The sequence below is a fragment of the Giraffa tippelskirchi genome, chromosome 7 (assembly GCF_054371585.1).
Source record: "Giraffa tippelskirchi isolate mGirTip1 chromosome 7, T2T-mGirTip1v1.2.pri, whole genome shotgun sequence".
In the NCBI taxonomy this organism is placed as follows: domain Eukaryota; kingdom Metazoa; phylum Chordata; class Mammalia; order Artiodactyla; family Giraffidae; genus Giraffa; species Giraffa tippelskirchi.
The window spans coordinates 90,862,158-90,880,671 of NC_137281.1; the positions used below are offsets into that span (position 1 = coordinate 90,862,158).

The following is an 18,514-nucleotide window of genomic DNA, read 5'->3' on the forward strand; positions in this document are numbered from 1 at the left end:
AGAGTCTCATGAATTAGGGAAACTCTGAATTTTTGGAGTTTTGGTGAATTGCAAACATGATTTCAATCTAGCTTCAGAACACTGACAAATAGCTCATTGATTCTTGCTCTATTCTGCTAGAATATGTATATATATATATATATTTGCTTTTTAATCAGACAAGTAAATACATTCCTTTCATTAGGCAGAATGAATTATGAAAAATGTATATTTTATAACATAGTTTTGTATATTCTCCCCCTCAAACAACAGAATGCCTTGTGTTGAGAGGACTAGCAGCTATCAGAACTGTTTTTTGAGTGAATACCTTGTTTCCAAGTGCTTCTAATATGTTATTCCATTGGGATTTGGTTTCTGCATCTGTAATTTTTAGTGTGGAAAATGAGCTTGAACTAAGCATTGCTTATAGATTGCCTTTCTAATCATGCCCTCCAGTGATGTGATAGCATACAGGCCCTAGCTGAGAGTTATTACTCTCAGCACGGCTGAATCTCTCTTTCACATCCCCTAACCCCCTCTCTCTCCCAGCTTTCCTTAGCCTCTTCCAGAGCTGCTCACAGAAACATCCCATTCCACCACCCTTCCTTAGGACAAATTGAAGTAGTCCTTCTTCTGCAGCCGCAGGGCAAGGTGGTGGTAGCTGTGCGGCTGCCACTGACAATAGGTTACAGAAATAGCAGCAGGAGGTGTGCAGCCCTAGGCTTGGCCACCAAGTGGTAGGTGGTGAGTCTTAACCTCAGATTGTACCAGGAACTTTCCAGGGCCTGGCAGTTAAGCACACAGGGGGTGGGTCTGCTACTCTCCATGCTCGTGGCCGTAGCATCCATCCTCTTCCACTCAACACCAAATACCCACTCAGGCAGGCATTGCCTTAGACCCTCGCCAACTGGAAAAGGTTTCTTCAGGGTGGGAACCAGATGATCTGGCACCCAGGCTTGGTTTGATTCTTAGCCATGTGACATACATGAACCCATATTACTATCCTTATTCTACTGATGAGGCAACTGGGTGTTAAAGACTCTTAGTGAGGTAAAAGTGACAGAGTTGTAGCTACGGTCCAGGTTTTCTGCCTCTAAATTCAGTGGTTTTTCCACAACAGAAGTCCTCAGGCAGCACTAAAGGAATATTTCAAGTGAATTCTCCTTTTGAGTTTATTTTGAGCTTGTAAAGAGAACCACAAAAGTTATTTCAGGTAAAATATAAAGAAAGCACAGAAAGTAATAATGTGAATGGAGAAGTCTAAAGGGCAGTTGAAGGAAAATGAAACTTTGATACTTTTGTGCTCAGAATATAGTGTGGAGGTAGGAGCTCCTGTTGACCCTTTCTCGTTGCTTACTTCTCCTCCATAGGAAGAACTCCATTTCCTCATTAAGAAATGGGCCATAATCATGTGCCCCTCATCTAGGTCCCAGAGAAGATAGAAAAGGCAGGAGACCAGATGGCTGCTCTGGGAGAACAGATGTCAGTTAACTGCAATGAAGGGTGCCTCTCTCCTGAGAGGGATTGAGATTTTTCAGTAACTCATGACTGGGCAAGGAGGATTTGTTATGAAAAGACACAGACTTTTCTGTCTTTCCCTTGAGTTCCCCATGAGGATAACATGCTTGGATGATCACAAAGATGCTGGCTCTGGAAGCACTGAAGCTACCTTTCTCAAGCACACTCTTGTATATGTCTCAGACTTCAGTAAAAAGTTTAGAGGAGGCATGAGGAGAAAAGTCTGGGGAATATTCACCCAGGTAACTTGACCTTGTAAAACCATCAACTTCATTGTGAACATTCCTCAATACATTTCATGCTGAGTCATTCTATTTCCATGGCTATTCCCTGGTGTATTACCCCACAGGTGTATCACCCCACAGGTGTATCACCTAGAGTTCAACTGAAGGTGGAAAATGCCAGGGCAAAGAGGAGGGTACTTCATTAACCTCTAACTTCTACCAAATCTACATGAGTTTTTCTCTTTTTCTTCTTAACAAATTTTTCTTTTTTTTTTTTTTTAATAAATTTATTTATTTTAGTTGGGGGCTAATTACTTTACAATATTGTAATAGTTTTTGCCATACATTGACATGAATCAGCCATGGGTTTACATGTGTTCCCCTTCCTGGACCCCCCACCCACCTCCCTCCCCATGAATCGGTTCTACTGAGATGGATGAAACTGGAGCCCATTATACAGAGTGAAGTAAGCCAGAAAGAAAAACAACAATACAGTATACTAATGCATATATATGGAATTTGAAAGATGGTAATGATAACCCTATATGCAAGTCAGAATAAGAGACACAGATGCATGGAACAATTTTATGGACTCTGAGGGAGAAGGTGAGGGTGGGACGTTCTGGGAGAATAGCATTGAAACATGTATATTATCGTATGTGAAACAGAACACCATTCCATGTTCGATGCATGAGACAAGGGCTCAGGGCCGGGGCATTGAATCGGTTCTTAACAAATTTTTCTATTTCATGATGTTCTCTTTTCCAGTCTGATTTGGGGATTTCAGTTCTCACTACTTTTGCACCATGTCCAAAGAAAAAGACATGGTGCAAATGGCTTCTCCATTTTCCTGGAGAGTTTTCTTTCTTGCTTCTATTAATAGCAACACATCATCTTCTCCATTTTAATCCCTGTACTCTGAGTCCTCCCAATGTCTTAATAAGCCCCTTTGTATGAGGAATATTGAAGATGGTGGAGAGAACTTTATCTTCAAAATGAGGCTTGCAGTGCAGAGGAGAAGGAAGAAAAAAGGAATGGTAAATTTCTATATGAATGGTACTCTTTTTTCACAGGATATGGGCTATTGAGATACTTCTGCGAGGAGGTCATGAAATCAGAACTAGGGCTGAGTTTTGGTAACTTAGCATCCAAAGAGAGATGGCCCCTCCTCCCCCTCTTCCTTTGATTTACATCATGCCTGACTTGATTGAGGGGCTTCCCTGATAGCTCAGTTGGTAAAGAATCTGTCTGCAATGCAGGAGACCCTGGTTTGATTTCTGGGTCAGGATGATCCACTGTAGAAAGGGATAGTCTACCCACTCTAGTATTCTCAGGCTTCCCTTGTGGCTCAGCTGGTAAAGAATCTGCCTGCAATGTGGGAGACCTGGGTTCGATACCTGGATTGGGAAGATTCCCTGGAGAAGGGAAAGGCAACCTACTCCAGTATTTTGGCCTAGAGGATTCCATGGACTATATGGTCCATGGGGTCGCAAAGAATCAGACATGACTGAGTGACTTTCACTGACTTTAAAACTCTTTCTTTAATTTTTTTGTCTGTTTTTAGAGTAATGATTTCATAACTTTTATTATTGATATATTAAAATATTTCTCTCATGTCTTGTACCAAGCATTAATTTTTTGAAGTACCACATGAGGTGCTTTTGTTTGTTGAGGACCAGGAAAACAAAGCTTCATGAATTTTGGTTAAAATCATAGGCTCTGTAGTGCCTCATTTTTTTGTTTTAATTAAAATTTTTATCCTTCAAAACTTTTCTGGCCACTAGCTCTTCTGGCCACTATCTTTCTTGCTGTTCCTTTTATATAAAGATTTGCTTGAATATTGACTTCCAAAAGTGGCAGCATTGAGAAAATAGGCTATTTCCAACTTCCACCCCTATATTCATTTTTTATTTTTATGCTCAGTACATGTGTGGTTGAGTGTGTTAGTGCATACTTACTACCCATTTTTCTTATATTCCTGCCTAACACAATCTCTATTCTCTTATGGAGGCAATGTGTCCAGGTTGAAAAATCAACTGTTACAGCCTCCCTAGTATATAGGGGCCATTATGAGGCACAATCTGGTCCATCAAAAATATATGTGGAATACAGGTGGCCTTTTTCCTGTTGCAAAACTCAGCTGCCATTTTCATATATATCTATATCTTCAAAGTCATCTTATTATCTAAAGATATATATATATGAATATATATATATATATATATATACACACACACACACATACATGGATATAGCAAAAAAAAGAGAACAAGACTGGAAGCTGACTGTGGCTCAGATCATAAACTCCTTATTGCCAAATTCAGACTTAAATTGAAGAAAGTAGGGAAAACCACTAGACCATTCAGGTATGGCCTAAATCAAATCCCTTATGGCTATACAGTGGAAGTGACAAATAGATTCAAGGGATTCGATCTGATAGAGTGCCTGAAGAACTATGAACAGAGGTTCGTGACATTGTACAGGAGGCAGTGATAAGACCATCCCCGAGAAAAAGAAATGCAAAAAGGCAAACGATTGTCTGAGGAGTCCTTACAAATAGCTGAGAAAAGAAGAGAAGCAAAAGGCAAAGGAGAAAAGGAAAGATATACTCATCTGAATGCATAGTTCCAAAGAATAGCAAGGAGAGATAAGAAAGCCTTCCTCAGTGATCAGTGCAAAGAAACAGAGGAAAACAATAGAATGGGAAAGACTAGAGATTGCTTCAAGAAAATTAGAGATACCAAAGGAACATTTCATGCAAAAATGGGTACAATAAAGGACAGACGTGGTATGGACCTAATAGAAGCAGAAGATATTAAGAAGAGGTGGCAAGAATACACAGAAAAACTATACAAAAAAGATTTTTATGACCAGATAATCATGATGGTGTGATCACTCACCTAGAACCAGACATCCTGGAGTGCAAAGTCAAGTGGGCCTTAGGAAGCATCACTATAAACAAAGCTAGTGGAGGTGATGGAATTCCAGTTGAGCTATTTCAAATCCTGAAAGATGACGCTGTGAAAGTGCTGCACTCAATATGCTAGCAAATTTGGAAAACTCAGCATGGTCACAGGACTGGAAAAGATCAGCTTTCATTCCATTCCCAAAGAAAGGCAATGCCAAAGAATGCTCAAACTTCTCCACAATTGCACTCATCTTACACGTTAGCAAAGTAATGCTCAAAATTCTCCAAGCAAGACTTCAACAGTATGTGAACCAAGAACTTCCAGATGTTCAAGCTGGATTTAGAAAAGGCAGAGGAACCAGAGATCAAATTGTCAACATCCACTGAATCATAGAAAAAGCAAGAGAATTCCAGAACAATGTCTACTTCTGCTTTATTGATTATGCCAAAGCTTTTGACTGGGTAGGTCACAACAAACTGTGGAAAATGCTTAAAGAGATGAGAATACCAGACTACCTTACCTGCCTCCTGAGAAATCTGTAAGTAGATCACGATGCAATAGTTAGAACCAGACATGGAAAAATGAACTGTTTCCAAATTGGGAAAGGAGTACATCAAGGCTGTGTATTGTCACCCTGTTTATTTAACTTACATGCAGAGTACATCACGTGAAGTGCTGGGCTGGATGAAGCACAAACTGGAATCAAGATTGCTGGGAGAAATATCAATAACCTCAGACATGCAGAATACCACCCTTGTGGCAGAAAGTGAAGAGGAACTAAAGAGCCTCTTGGTGAAAGTGAGAGAGGAGAGTGAAAAAGCTGGTTTAAAACTCAGTGTTCAAAAAACCAAGATAATGGCATCTGGTCCCATCACTTCATGGCAATTAGATGGGGAAAAAATGGAAACAATGACAGACTTTATTTTCTTGGGCTCCAAAATCACTGCAGATTGTGACTGCAGCCATGAAATTAAAAGACGCTTGCTCCTTGGAAGAAAATCTATAACAAACCTAGACGGTGTATTAAGAAACAGAGACGTTACTTTGCCAACAAAGGTCTGGATAGTCAAAGCTATGATTTTTCCAGTAGTCATGTACGGATGTGAGAGTTGGACCATAAACAAGACTGAGCGCTGAAGAATTGATGCTTTTGAACTGTGGTGTTGGAGAAGACTCCAGTATGATCATATGATCATATTGCTCTATTTTCAGTTTATAAAGGAACCTCCATACTGTTCTCCAGAATGGCTGCACCAATCCACATTTCCACCAACAGTGTAAGAAAGTTCCCTTTTCTCCATACCCTTTTCCGCATTTATTGTTTGTAGATTTTTTAATGATGGCCGTTCTGACTGGTGTGAGGTGATACCTCATTGTAGTTTTGGTTTGCATTTCTCTAATAATTAGTGATGTTGAGCATCTTTTCATGTGCCTCGTGGCCACCTGGATGTCTTAGATATCACCTTGCTGTGTTCTTTTGAAAGCTTAACTACCAAGAGACAAACAAACAAACAGAACACTATCTTCTTATTGTTATTCCTTGTGCTTTTTCTCCCTTCATCTCTTTCTTTGGGAATGCATTTAGACCTTTAAAAAATATCCTTTACAAGTTGTAATGTTATACTATGGAATTGGTTGTGAAAATATCATAGTATTTGGGGTTTTAAGAAGGGATCACTGAAAACCAGAGGATGCACAACATATTCACTTACTAACCCAAAGTAGCGAGTCTGACAATATGGTGGAAGCATTTCTTGCCTAGTCAGCAGGTCGTCAATCGCTTCTTCTTGAGCCCTGTGTTTATCTAATCTCAGAACATTTAAATGTCTTGTACCCTGGAAAGGGGTATAGAATTAGAAAAATTCTTCAATGAACTAGATAAGTGAGAGATATATGGCAGAGGTTTGAAAGTAAGATTGACTAAGGAGCTTAGCAAGTTCTCAAATCAAAAGAAAAATAATTGTCTTACCCATGATATCTGTTTCAAAACTCACAATTTATTCCTATCTTTTGAACCAAGTGCTTCCCTGGTGGCTCAGAGGGTAAAGCGTCTGCCTGCAAAGCTGGAGACCTGGGTTCGATCCCTGGGTCGGGAAGATCCCCTGGAGAAGGAATTGGCAACCCACTCCAGTACTCTTGTCTGGAAAATCCCATGGACAGAGGAGCCTAGTAGGTTACCATCCATGGGGTCACAAAGAGCCAGACATGACTGAGCTACTTTACTTAACTTTACTTTGAACCAGGTCATTCATCTCTTTCCCAGGAAACTGTTCTAGGAGAAAAACTCTACAAGGGAAATTGCTACATGTACAAAATATTCTTATATCCTAGATTTTCTGGAGCAGGTTTGTTTTTGGACTAAATGAGTCCTAATATAGATTTGCAATTTATCATCATGGCAAATCTTTTAAAGGTTTTATTGTGATAATGTATATTTTTTTAAAGATTTATTTATTTTATTTTTGGTTGTGCTGGGTCTTTGTTGCTGCATGTGGGCTGAGGGCTAGTCTTCATCACAGTGTGTGGGCTTCTCATAGTGGTGGCTTCTCTTGTTGCAGAACACGGGTTCTAGGCATGTGGGCTTCAGTGGTTACGGTGAGTGCATTCAGTAGTTGTGGTTCGTGGGCTCCAGGGTGCAGGCTCAGTAGTTGTGCACACAGTCTTAGTTGTTTTGTGGCATGTGGGGGTCTTCCTAGACCAGATATCAAACCAGTGTCCCTTGCATTGCAAGGTGGATTTTTAACCACTAGATTGCCAGGGAAGCCCCTGAAGTACTATTTTTTAACATTAAAAGAGTGGAAAGACTGTTCAAGGAAAGGATTGGTAATGAATGGAAGGAAAGTCTGATTCTCTGAGCACTAATTCTGTAAGCAGTCATTATTATATATTGGTGACATTCATTTTTTTCCTAATCTCTTTTCTTATACCCTTCACTCCTGAGTGCCAAAGAATTGGTTCTTTTGAACTATGGTGTTGGAGAAGACTCTTGAGAGTCCCTTGGAATGCAAGGAGATCCAACCAGTCCATCCTAAAGGAAATCAGTCCTGAATATTCACTGGAAGGACTGATGTTGAAGCTGCAACTCCAATCCTTTGGCCACCTGATGCGAAGAACTGACTCACTGGAAAAGACCCTGATGCTGGGAAAGATTGAAGGTAGGAGAAGAAGGGGATGACAGAGGATGAGATGGTTGGATGGCATCACCGACTCAATGGACATGAGTTTGAGTAAACTCTGGGAGTTGGTGACGGACAGGGAGGCCTGGCGTGCTGCAGTTCATGGGGTGGCAAAGAATTGGACACTACTGGGTGACTGTACTGTGCTGATAACCTTCACAAGTCAACATCAAGCTACTTGGAAGGACAATCCTCTTTCTAGGAAAATTTCACTTCACCACATAAAAATCTACAACCCATACCACATTACTTGAATGGAATATTATAGTTCCTAAAAAATAATTATAAAGGCTTGCTATAATAAGGGAACAACTGAGACTTTATATTAAATAAAACATACATATAAATGAAAATAAAAATAATGTTGTTGTATTACAGGGATTGAATTCTGGATGCTTTTCTTCTTCAAAAATTATCCCTAATGTTATTTTAACACTGTTTCAGCAACAAGAAACAACGAACTGTCATTTTTCTTTTAAATGTAAGTGATTTATCCACAAGATCATTTCCCTCTCCAGTTTTTAGGAGGAGAGGTTCTATTTCCTAAAACCCCATTATTGAACCAATCAAATTTTTAGTGACACTTCATTTTGGTGAAAATATTATTACTGATAACACTACCTTTCTGAATACTTTGATAGATACAGTTATATATGGAATTAGAACCACCCTTTAAAGGCTTAGAAAGGGGTAATGTGTAAAGCAAGCAAAGTATGTCTGGATGTCATTAGGCTAGCTTGACTTTAATTGTCTAACAGGAATTTTGGATGATTGCTTTTAAGGGCTTGTTTACTAGGAATGACCATCACAAGATAATAAAGTAAAAAATGATAGGAACAACAATCAGAAAAAAATATATTTCCTTATTTTACTTGCAACTAGCTGACTAAACAAGCAAAATGACATAATTAAAATTTTATCAATCCTAGAATTAATAATCTAAATTTCCAAAAAGAGTATAAAAATTTTTATCCCAGATGAATCACATGAACTATCAAGAAAACACCTATATGTGTACATTTCTCATTTAATGTGCAGCCCACAGACTAACTCAACACTTCTACTTATCTGAAAGTTAGCACTTTATGATTATAATCATCCTAGAGATGATTAATTTCATAGGCTAATAAATTGCCAACATCCACTGGATCATCGAAAAAGCAAGAGAGTTCCAGAAAAACATCTATTTCTGCTTTATTGACTATGCCAAAGCCTTTGACTGTGTGGATCACAATAAACTGTGGAAAATTCTGAAAGAGATGGGAATACCAGACCATCTGACCTGTCTCTTGAGAAACCTGCATGCAGGTCACGAAGCAACAGTTAGAACTGGACATGGAACAACAAACTGGCTCCAAATAGGAAAAGGAGTATGTCAAGGCTGTATATTGTCACCCTGCTTATTTAACTTATATGTAGAGTACATCATGAGAAACGCTGGGCTGGAAGAAGCACAAGCTGGAATCAAGATTGCTGGGAGAAATATCAATAACCTCAGATATGTGGATGACACCACCCTTATGGCAGAAAGTGAAGAAGAACTGAAGAGCCTCTTGATGAAAGTGAAAGAGGAGAGTGAAAAAGTTGGCTTAAAGCTCAACGTTCAGAAAACTAGATCATGGCATCTGGTCCCATCACTTCATGGGAAATAGATGGGGAAACATTGGGAACAGTGTCAGACTTTATTTTTTTGGGCTGCAAAATCACTGCTGATGGTGATTGCAGCCATGAAATTAAAAGACACTTACTCCTTGGAAGGAAGGTTATGACCAACCTAGATAGCATATTTAAAAGCACAGACATTACTTTGCCAACAAAGGTCCATCTAGTCAAGGCTATGATTTTTGTGGTCATGTATGGATGTGAGAGTTGGACGGTGAAGAAAGCTGAGCACTGAAGAATTGATGCTTTTGAACTGTGGTGTTGGAGAAGACTCTTGAGAGTCCCTTGGACTGCAAGGAGCTCCAAACAGTCCATCCTAAAGGAGCTCAGTCCTGGGTGTTCATTGGAAGGACTGATGTTGAAGCTGAAACTCCAATACTTTGGCCACCTCATGCGAAGAGCTGACTCATTGGAAAAGATCCTAATGCTGGGAAGGATTAGGGGCAGGAGGAGAAGGGAATGACAGAGGATGAGGTGGTTGGATGGCATCACTGACTCGATGGACATGGCTTTGGGTAAACTCTGGGAGTTGGTGATGGACAGGGAGGCCTGGCATGCTGCGATTCTTGGGGTCGCAAAGAGTTGGACATGACTGAGTGACTGAACTGAATATAAGTTATTATCACTATACCCATTTTTGAAGATTAGATAACAATATAATTCTGGTTGTTTTATGTTAGACTATACTGACCTGATAACAGACGGATCATCTAATATGTCTTACATTATGTTGAAACTCCCCAGAACTTTTCTCAGGGCTGTCTTTATCTCCTTATTCCGGAGACTATAAATGAGAGGGTTGAAGAATGGGGTCACAATAGCATAGAATAAAGTTGCAACTTTCTGCATCTCAGCAGAATGTCTGACTCCTGGGTTCACATACATGACCATCAGAGAGCCATAGAACAGGGATACCACAGCCAAATGAGACCCACAGGTGGAGAAGGCTTTCTGTCTCCCAGTTGTTGAAGACATATGCAACACAGCTATTAGGACAAGAGTATAGGACCCAAGGATGAAGAGGAAGTTACCAAAGATAACTATTGAGCTTAGGCTGTAGCAAAGCAATTGGGTTTTGGGGGCAGAGACACATGCCAATGCAAACAGTGGCCCTGGGTCACACACAACATGGTCAATAATGTTTGGTCCACAGAAGGGCATCCGAGAAATGAGAACAATGGGGATCAGGAACCACAGAAATCCACAGACCCAGCAGATAAGGACCAATTTGGTACAGAGATGCCCAGTCATGATATTAGGGTAGTGCAAGGGGTGGCAGATAGCAAGGTACCGATCAAAGGCCATAACGGTCAAATGCAAGCATTCAGTTGCTCCCAATGAAGAAAAGAAATAAAATTGTAGGAAACATCCAACAAAGGAGATGGTCTTTTTATCTGAGAGGAAGTTGCCCAACATCTTGGGGACTGTAGAAGAGACATACCAGATCTCTAGAAAGGAGAAATTCCCCAGGAATATGTACATGGGGATGTGGAGTCGCTGGTCACACCATAAAGCACAAATAATGGCCCCATTCCCTGTTAAGGTCAGAGCATATATTGTAAGGAAGAGTGAGAAGAGGAGGCTCTGAATCTTCCACTCACAAGAAAAACCTAGGAGTATAAATTCTCTTACAAAGACAAAGCGGGAATCTGGCTCAGAGATGTTCATGTTCATTGGATCAGTAACCTGCAATATTAAGAGACATGTATTTGTCAGTTAGGACTAGCTTCAAATGTGTTCCTGTTTAAGAATTAAGAAAAGACAAGCACAAATTGGGGCACAGTAGGTAGCTGGCTTCACAGAAACAAGCTTTTGCTTGCCTCTAAATCTTTTCCTTACTATGATATCACTAAAGAAACCGTGGAAACGGTGTCAGACTTTATTTTTGGGGCTCCAAAATCACTGCAGACGGTGATTGCAGCAATGAAATTAAAAGACGCTTACTCCTTGGAAGGAAAGTTATGACCAACCTAGACAGCATATTAAAAAGCAGAGACATTACTTTGCCAACAAAGGTTCATCTAGTCAAGGCTATGGTTTCCCAGTGGTCATGTATGGACAGAGAGCTGGACTATAAGGAAAGCTGAGCGCTGAAGAATTGATGCTTTTGAACTGTGGTGTTGGAGAAGACTCTTGAGAGTCCCTTGGACTACAAGGAGATCCAACCAGTCCATCCTAAAGGAGAGCAGTCCTGGGTGTTCATTGGAAGGACTGATGTTGAAGCTGAAACTCCAATCCTTTGGCCACCTGATGTGAAGAGCTGACTCATTTGAAAAGACCCTGATGCAGGGCAAGATTGAGGGCAGGAGAAGGGGACGACAGAGGATGAAATGGTTAGATGGCATCACCGACTCGATGGACAATGGGTTTGGGTGGACTCCGGGAGTTGGTGATGGACAGGGAGGCCTGGCATGCTGCGATTCATGGGATCGCAGAGTAGGACACCACTGAGCTACTGAACTGAACTGAACTGAAAGAACTTTAAACTCATTTTGTAAGCTTGTTATTCTTTGGGGAAAGCATGATCTATGATAGTTTCTCATAGATTTGATAGCATGTAACAGAAAGTGTTAGTTGCTTAGTAGTATCCAACTGTTTGCGACCCCATGTACTGTAGCCCTCAAGGCTACTCTGTCCATGGGATTCTCCAGGCAAGAATACTGGAGTGGGTTGCCATTCCCTTCTTCAGGGGATATTCCTGATCCAGGGATTGAACCTGGGTCTCCTGAATTGCAGGTGGATTCTTTACCGTCTGCGCCACCAGGGAAACCCCATAACATATATTTGCTCTTAATAAATGTACTAGTTTCTTTCCCTAAACCCATTTTTTGGGGCAATAGACTCAGTAAAGAAGGTTTTAATTTTACTATTTATTTTTCAGTTAAATGTGCTACTTAACATACCATTCAACAATGAAACAAAAGTGACTATATTTTACCAACTTTTAGAAATCATTTTAAAGTCAATACTTTTGCATTCCTGCTTAAGCACCATAAAAATGTAAGACCATAATATTACTTACTGACATTGACTTTTAATATTGTAATGTTGCAATGTCCTCTGTAGAAAGCAGTGGCTTGAAGTTTTCACTTAATCTTTCACCTAGATGGAAGTTTGTAAAATAAACCTAGGTATGACACTTTATATTTTTAAGTATTTTTTTCACAAAATTTTGGGATTAAGTTTCTTTATATTTTCGACCATGGGGTCACAAAGAGTCGGACATGACTGAATGACTGAACGTATTCTTTATATACTCATTTAAAGTAAAAAATTTCCACTATATGAGAGAAATCAAGTGCTTTCTTGGTCACAAGTAAACTTCTTTCATCCTACATTCTCATGAAAACTATGACAAGAATATGAGTTCCCTGAAATATTTTGTGTGTGGCAATATGCAGGGATGTGAGTCCTAAAAATTGTGAGGGTTTATATTATGGCCACAAACACATAGTTTTCAGAAGGAATTTTTTTCCCCACCTATTCTCCACACCAGTGCTCTGCGAAGTCTTCTATAATGATGTGGTGGAAGGAATTAAAATTCCTTCATTTAATAATATGACTCCTTTCAAAACTGCTCCAAATCAGAAACATTAATAAATCAACAGAAAGAAATCATGAAATAAAAGAGACTGACAAAGAGGTGTCAGGTAACTCTCTGCTGTGCTCAAAAGATAAAGGTGCTGTGGTTTTGATATGGATTGAATCTCTAGGGACCTGTCTAAATAATTATATCTTCTTGTCTTCAGATGGATAAAGAATTTATTACTGCACAAAAATTAAGATTTCACTTTCTTTACCACGGGTTCTTCTGGGATTTGGCCTCTGTAGCATTAGGGAAGTTCTCCTCCAAGCCAATGGTTCATTAAAAGTTAAACTATTGCATATTCTCTGAGGAAACAGTAAAGAGCAGTGACTATTACTCTGAGGCCCTATTGTTTACAAATCACTTGCCCATTGAAATATGGATTCCAAAAGTTTCCAGAAGACACAGTTTGAGGAGAAATAAGATGCAATGTGTCACAAAAGATTCTGATAGGAACATTTCAAAGGTCATTGGGCATATTTTGGAGGATAAGGAAGTGATGGGCAGAGAACCCAATGAGGCAAATGTTGAGGTGAAGAAACTGTAGGACATTGACGATAAAAATTTGGAGAATTTAGAAATAGCTTTTAGAAGGACAGCATAGTATTCTTTAGATATGAGAGAAGTGTTTAAGTTAATTGACTGAAATACTTCAGAGGCACATGTGACTTCCTGATTAATATGAGACATCAATTTTTTTACCCTTCAATTTTTACCTTAAGCCATTTAGGGTTTACCTAGTATACTAAAACACCCAGGTGTGAATGAATGCTCATATCATGTAGTATAAAATGATTGAAGACATCAGGAATATATGTCTTGGAACACTGGTCTGTGAACCACAGGCTGCTTGTTGCATGCACATGTGCTGTCACTAAGTCGTGTCCGACCCTTTGCGACCCCATGGACCACAGCCTGCCAGACTCCTCTGTGCACAGGATTTTCCAGGCAAGAATACTGGAGTGGGAATATTTAAACGTAAATTGCTCACACTGAAAGTGTCATTCCCTGGTGGCTCAGACAGTAAAGAATCTACCTGCAATGCAGGAGATCTGGGTTCAATTCCAGGGATCTGGAATCCCTGGATCTTCCCCCCTGGGGAAGGAAATGGCTACTCACTCCAGTATTCTTGCTTGGGAAATCCCATGCACAAAGGAACCTGGAGGGGTATAGTTCATAGTGTCTCAAAGAGTCAGATAGAACTGAGCAACGAACACTTTCAAACTGAGAGATTAAATGGGAAGTAGATTACTTGGACTTTTATTACCTTTTAGTGATACTACTTCAGTCCTTAGAAACTCTTAAAACATTGCTTTGATCTTGTTATTTGCCTGCTTAAAAGCTACCACTGGTTTCCTTAAGCAAAATTTCCCCAGTTCTCCACAGATAGACTTCAAATGCCTTTCTCATCTTACTTTTCCCTACTCCCTCTTTCAGATAAATTGAATAAAATTTCATTCTCTGAGTACCTTTCAGTTTCTCATATTTGCATCTTTGTGGTCGTCTTCTTTATTGGAAATCCTCATTACCTCCCTCTGTACCTGCAAAACCCCATCTATCCTTCAATCTCTAGTTCAAATGACATTTTCCCATAATACCTCTCCTTATTCCCCTAGCGGAAGCACATTTTCCACTGCTGAAATGTTATTTAACTGTCTTTGTATTTTTCTTATGATACTCATCAGAAGCTTCTTTGTGTTGTCCTGAGTTATATACTTATTTTTTCTCCCTTCCCATAATATAAAGTGTCTGGAGGCAGACAATTATTATTGTTCAGCTTTGAACTAGCAAATGGATAAAAATACATTGCATTTATTGGCCCTCATGAAATATTTGATTAAGTGGCATTCTTTTTTGCTTTATGAATTTTGTTATTTGTAAAATCAGCAACTTTGAACAAAAGTTATGGCAGAAAGTGAAGAAGAACTAAAGAGCTTCTTGATGAAAGTGAAAGAGGAGAGTGAAAAAGTTGGCTTAAAGCTCAACACTCAGAAAACAAAGATCATGGCATCCGGTCCCATCACTTCATGGCAAATAGATGGGGAAACAGTAGAAACAGTGTCAGACTTTACTTTTTTGAGCTCCAAAATCACTGCAGATGGTGACTGGAGCAATGAAATTAAAAGACACTTACTCCTTGGAAGAAAAGTTATGACCAGCCTAGATAGCATATTAAAAAGCAGAGACATTACTTTGCCAACAAAGGTCTGTCTAGTCAAGGCTATGGTTTTTCCAGTAATCATATATGAATGTGAGAGTTGGACTATAAAGAAAGCTGAGGGCTGAAGAATTGATGCTTTTGAACTATGGTGTTAGAGAAGACTGTTGAGAGTCCCTTGGACTGTAAGGAGATCCAACCAGTCCATCCTAAAGGAAATCAGTCCTGAATATTCATTGGAAGGACTGATGCTGAAACTGAAACTTCGATACTTTGGCCACCTGATGCGAAGAACTGACTCACTGGAAAAGACCCTGATGCAGGGCAAGATTGAAGGCAGGAGGAGAAGGGGACAGAGGATGAGATGGTTGGATGGCATCACCAACTCAGTGGGCATGAGTTTGAGTAAACTCTGGGAGTAGGTGGTGGACAGGGAGACCTGGCGTGCTGCAGTCCATGATGTCACAAAGAGTTGGACACGACTGAGAGACTGAACTGAACTGAACTTGAACCAAAGTAAAAAAAAACATTTCAAGGTACATTACAACATTACTCTACATCTACAGATAAAAAAGAGATTCAGAGCAGGGAGAGCTCTATATAGGTTAAAATCATTATGAGAGACTTCTTAGAAAATTTATTCAAGAAATGGTTTGAAATATGACATAGAACAGTGCTACTCCAAGTGCAGTTAATGGATTAACATAATCCTCAAATTGTTAGCTGTCTGTGATAAATTCAGATAGTAAGATGAAGCATTTAGAAACTTTCATGGTTGACTAGTCTGTGATGTGTTGAATCTAATAATATAAAAGTGAGCTATGTTTGTGTTTTTATATTTCATTTTCTAGTTATTCACTTTTTTATTTTATGAAGCTATTAATCTTAGCTGCAGTGAATTGGGTTCTTTCACTTCAGTTAGTTTTAGAGGCACTGACCTAGAGGACAAGCAGAATTCAAACTGAATGAGGAGGGCTTCTCAATAGGAGAGCTGTGTGTGGATTACATGGGTCATTAGGCTGTGATGTGCATCTTTGAGGTTGATAGGAGAGAAGAAAAAGGACAGTGGTGGGTGGGAAGAAAGCCTTAGTTAGGGTAAGGAAAATGTTTTGGTTAAGCCAGAGAATTAAAGAGGAAGAGGCAGAGTAGAGACCGATCAAATTAACAAAATGCTCCCCTAAAGTAATGTCTTTGAAAGACCATGGTACAGAAAGACTACTTCCTGAAGTGTCTTTTCTGTTTGGGCTGCTGTAACAGAAATACTATAAACTATATGTGCCATATAAACAGAATTTTATTTCTCACAGATCTGGAGGCTAGGAAATCCAAGATCAAGGCATCAGCAGTTAGAGTATCTGGTGAAAGCATGCTTCTTGTTTAGACAGCTTTCTTAACACTGTAACCTTACGTGGTGGGAGGGGTGAAGGAGCTCTCTGGGGTCTTTTTTCAAAGGCACTAATCCCACTTATGATGGCTCCACTCTCATGACCTATTCACCTAAAGGCCCCAAATCCTAATAGCAAACCATCACCCTGGGGGTGTGAATTTCAACATTTGAATTTTGGAGGGACACAAACGTTCAGGTTATAGCATAAAGGTTATAAAGATTCCAAGGAAAAGGAGTATACCCATCCCTCCATATCTATAGGGGGATTGTTTCCAGGATCCCCTAAGGTAAAAATCCAGGGGATGTCAAGTCCCTTATATAAAAATGGCACAGTATAGTCAGGTCTTTGATACTGCAGATTCCCCATCCCCAGCGCACTAGACACAGAGGGCTTACAGTACAAATGTATATTCCTCTGCTTATTTTCAGATTTAGCAGTGGAAGCAATTCTGATTCACAATTAACAAATTGTTTTGTTTTGAAATGTGAGAGCATTTATATAGAGATACATAGAGAGCATTTACATTATAAGATAGAACGCTGGGTTGCCAGATTTCCGTCGTGCAGCAACAGAAATACTAATGATATTGAATGGTATTTGTACAATGGATAAGAGTATTTTAAGGAACTGCCCGATTTGAAGGCAAATTCTTTCCTATCAAAAGTCAGAGAGGTCTGTGATCCCTGAGAAATAGAACAAAGTATGTGGAGAGAGAGAGAAAGAGAGAGAGGAGCATAAGAAGAGAGGGAGAGGGGTGAGGAGAGAGAGGGAAAGAGAGACTGAGACCACTCTCAGATTACAGGTAACTGCAATCTATAATTCTGCATGTCCTATGTTCTTTTATACAAGGACATTGGTTTTTTAAATTGGTAATTCAGTGTTTGCATGTTCATTTGCTCATAACTCATGTTAAGATAGTCTTTGTCAGTCATAGTACTGAGAAAATCATCTTGTTCTTCAACACTAACATTTCTGCTTTGTGATTCAGCAACATCTATGTTATTGACATACTCTATACTCTCTTTATTTCTCTCTAATCTGAGTATACAACATTTTGACTTGTTAACTCTTTATTATACTGCCCATGTTTTCAGCTACATTCTAGTAATTGGGAATTTGGGATAGAAAATTAACTTCTAAACTAGAACCTGTAATGAGAGTAAATTCCCTGTGAACATAAGCATGAAGTATTATAATGATAGAGATATTTTAGTGTTTACTCTTTGCTAGACTCTCTGATAAGCAGATTGATTCATTTCATCCTCACAATGGCATTAGGAAGAAAGTTCTGTCATTATTGCTTCTTTAAATATGAGTTAATGGAGGCACATACAAAGTCATGCAGTTAGTGGAGACAGAATTTGAATTCAGGCAGTCTGGTTCTGACCGTTACCACATATTGCCTGTTAACTGCAAATTATTTGTAACCTGCTATCAGGATAGTTAAGTAGCCTGTGTAGTGGATATTTGTGAGCTTCCCGATCTACCTCTGATTTTAGTTTCAGAGGTGGTGGGCAGTCCCTTGGGAGCTCAGAATCAGTCTGATGGCATCCCTCCCATCTCAAGCCCTATCCATGAGTCTTCCTGCTTTCTTCCCAGGGCCTTTTCTGAAGACACAATGGCTCATTTGGTGCACCAGTCAATGTGTTTTTGGAAACACGAGTAGACAACATCTCCCTGTGCATCGATGGTTAGTCAATAAATGTCTTAGACCTGTGCCATTCAAATGGACAATTCTCAGAAGTTCTAGTGGAATCAAATTTTCATTGGTCATAGTAGCTTCTTCTCTCTTTCCTACTACCTGAAACCACCTTCTATTAATAATAAACTACCTGCACCCAAGTCCTTGTCTCAGGTTCTTCTTTTATGACAACCCAAAACAAGACACCCTTTTTAAGTTGTGTTGGAAAGAAA

General features: G+C 39.5%; 2 protein-coding genes across 2 annotated transcripts in view; both read right to left on the reverse strand.

Moving 5' to 3' along the window:
- Positions 1-18,514, reverse strand: part of LOC145512684 (olfactory receptor 11H6-like) — a 364,468-nt gene that overhangs the window by 82,370 nt on the left and 263,584 nt on the right. The gene's annotated exons all lie outside the window — the stretch shown is intronic.
- Positions 10,189-11,136, reverse strand: LOC145514808 (olfactory receptor 11H12-like). The gene has a single exon (XM_081513665.1). It carries the CDS (start codon positions 11,134-11,136, stop codon positions 10,189-10,191), a length of 948 nt encoding a protein of 315 aa, XP_081369791.1.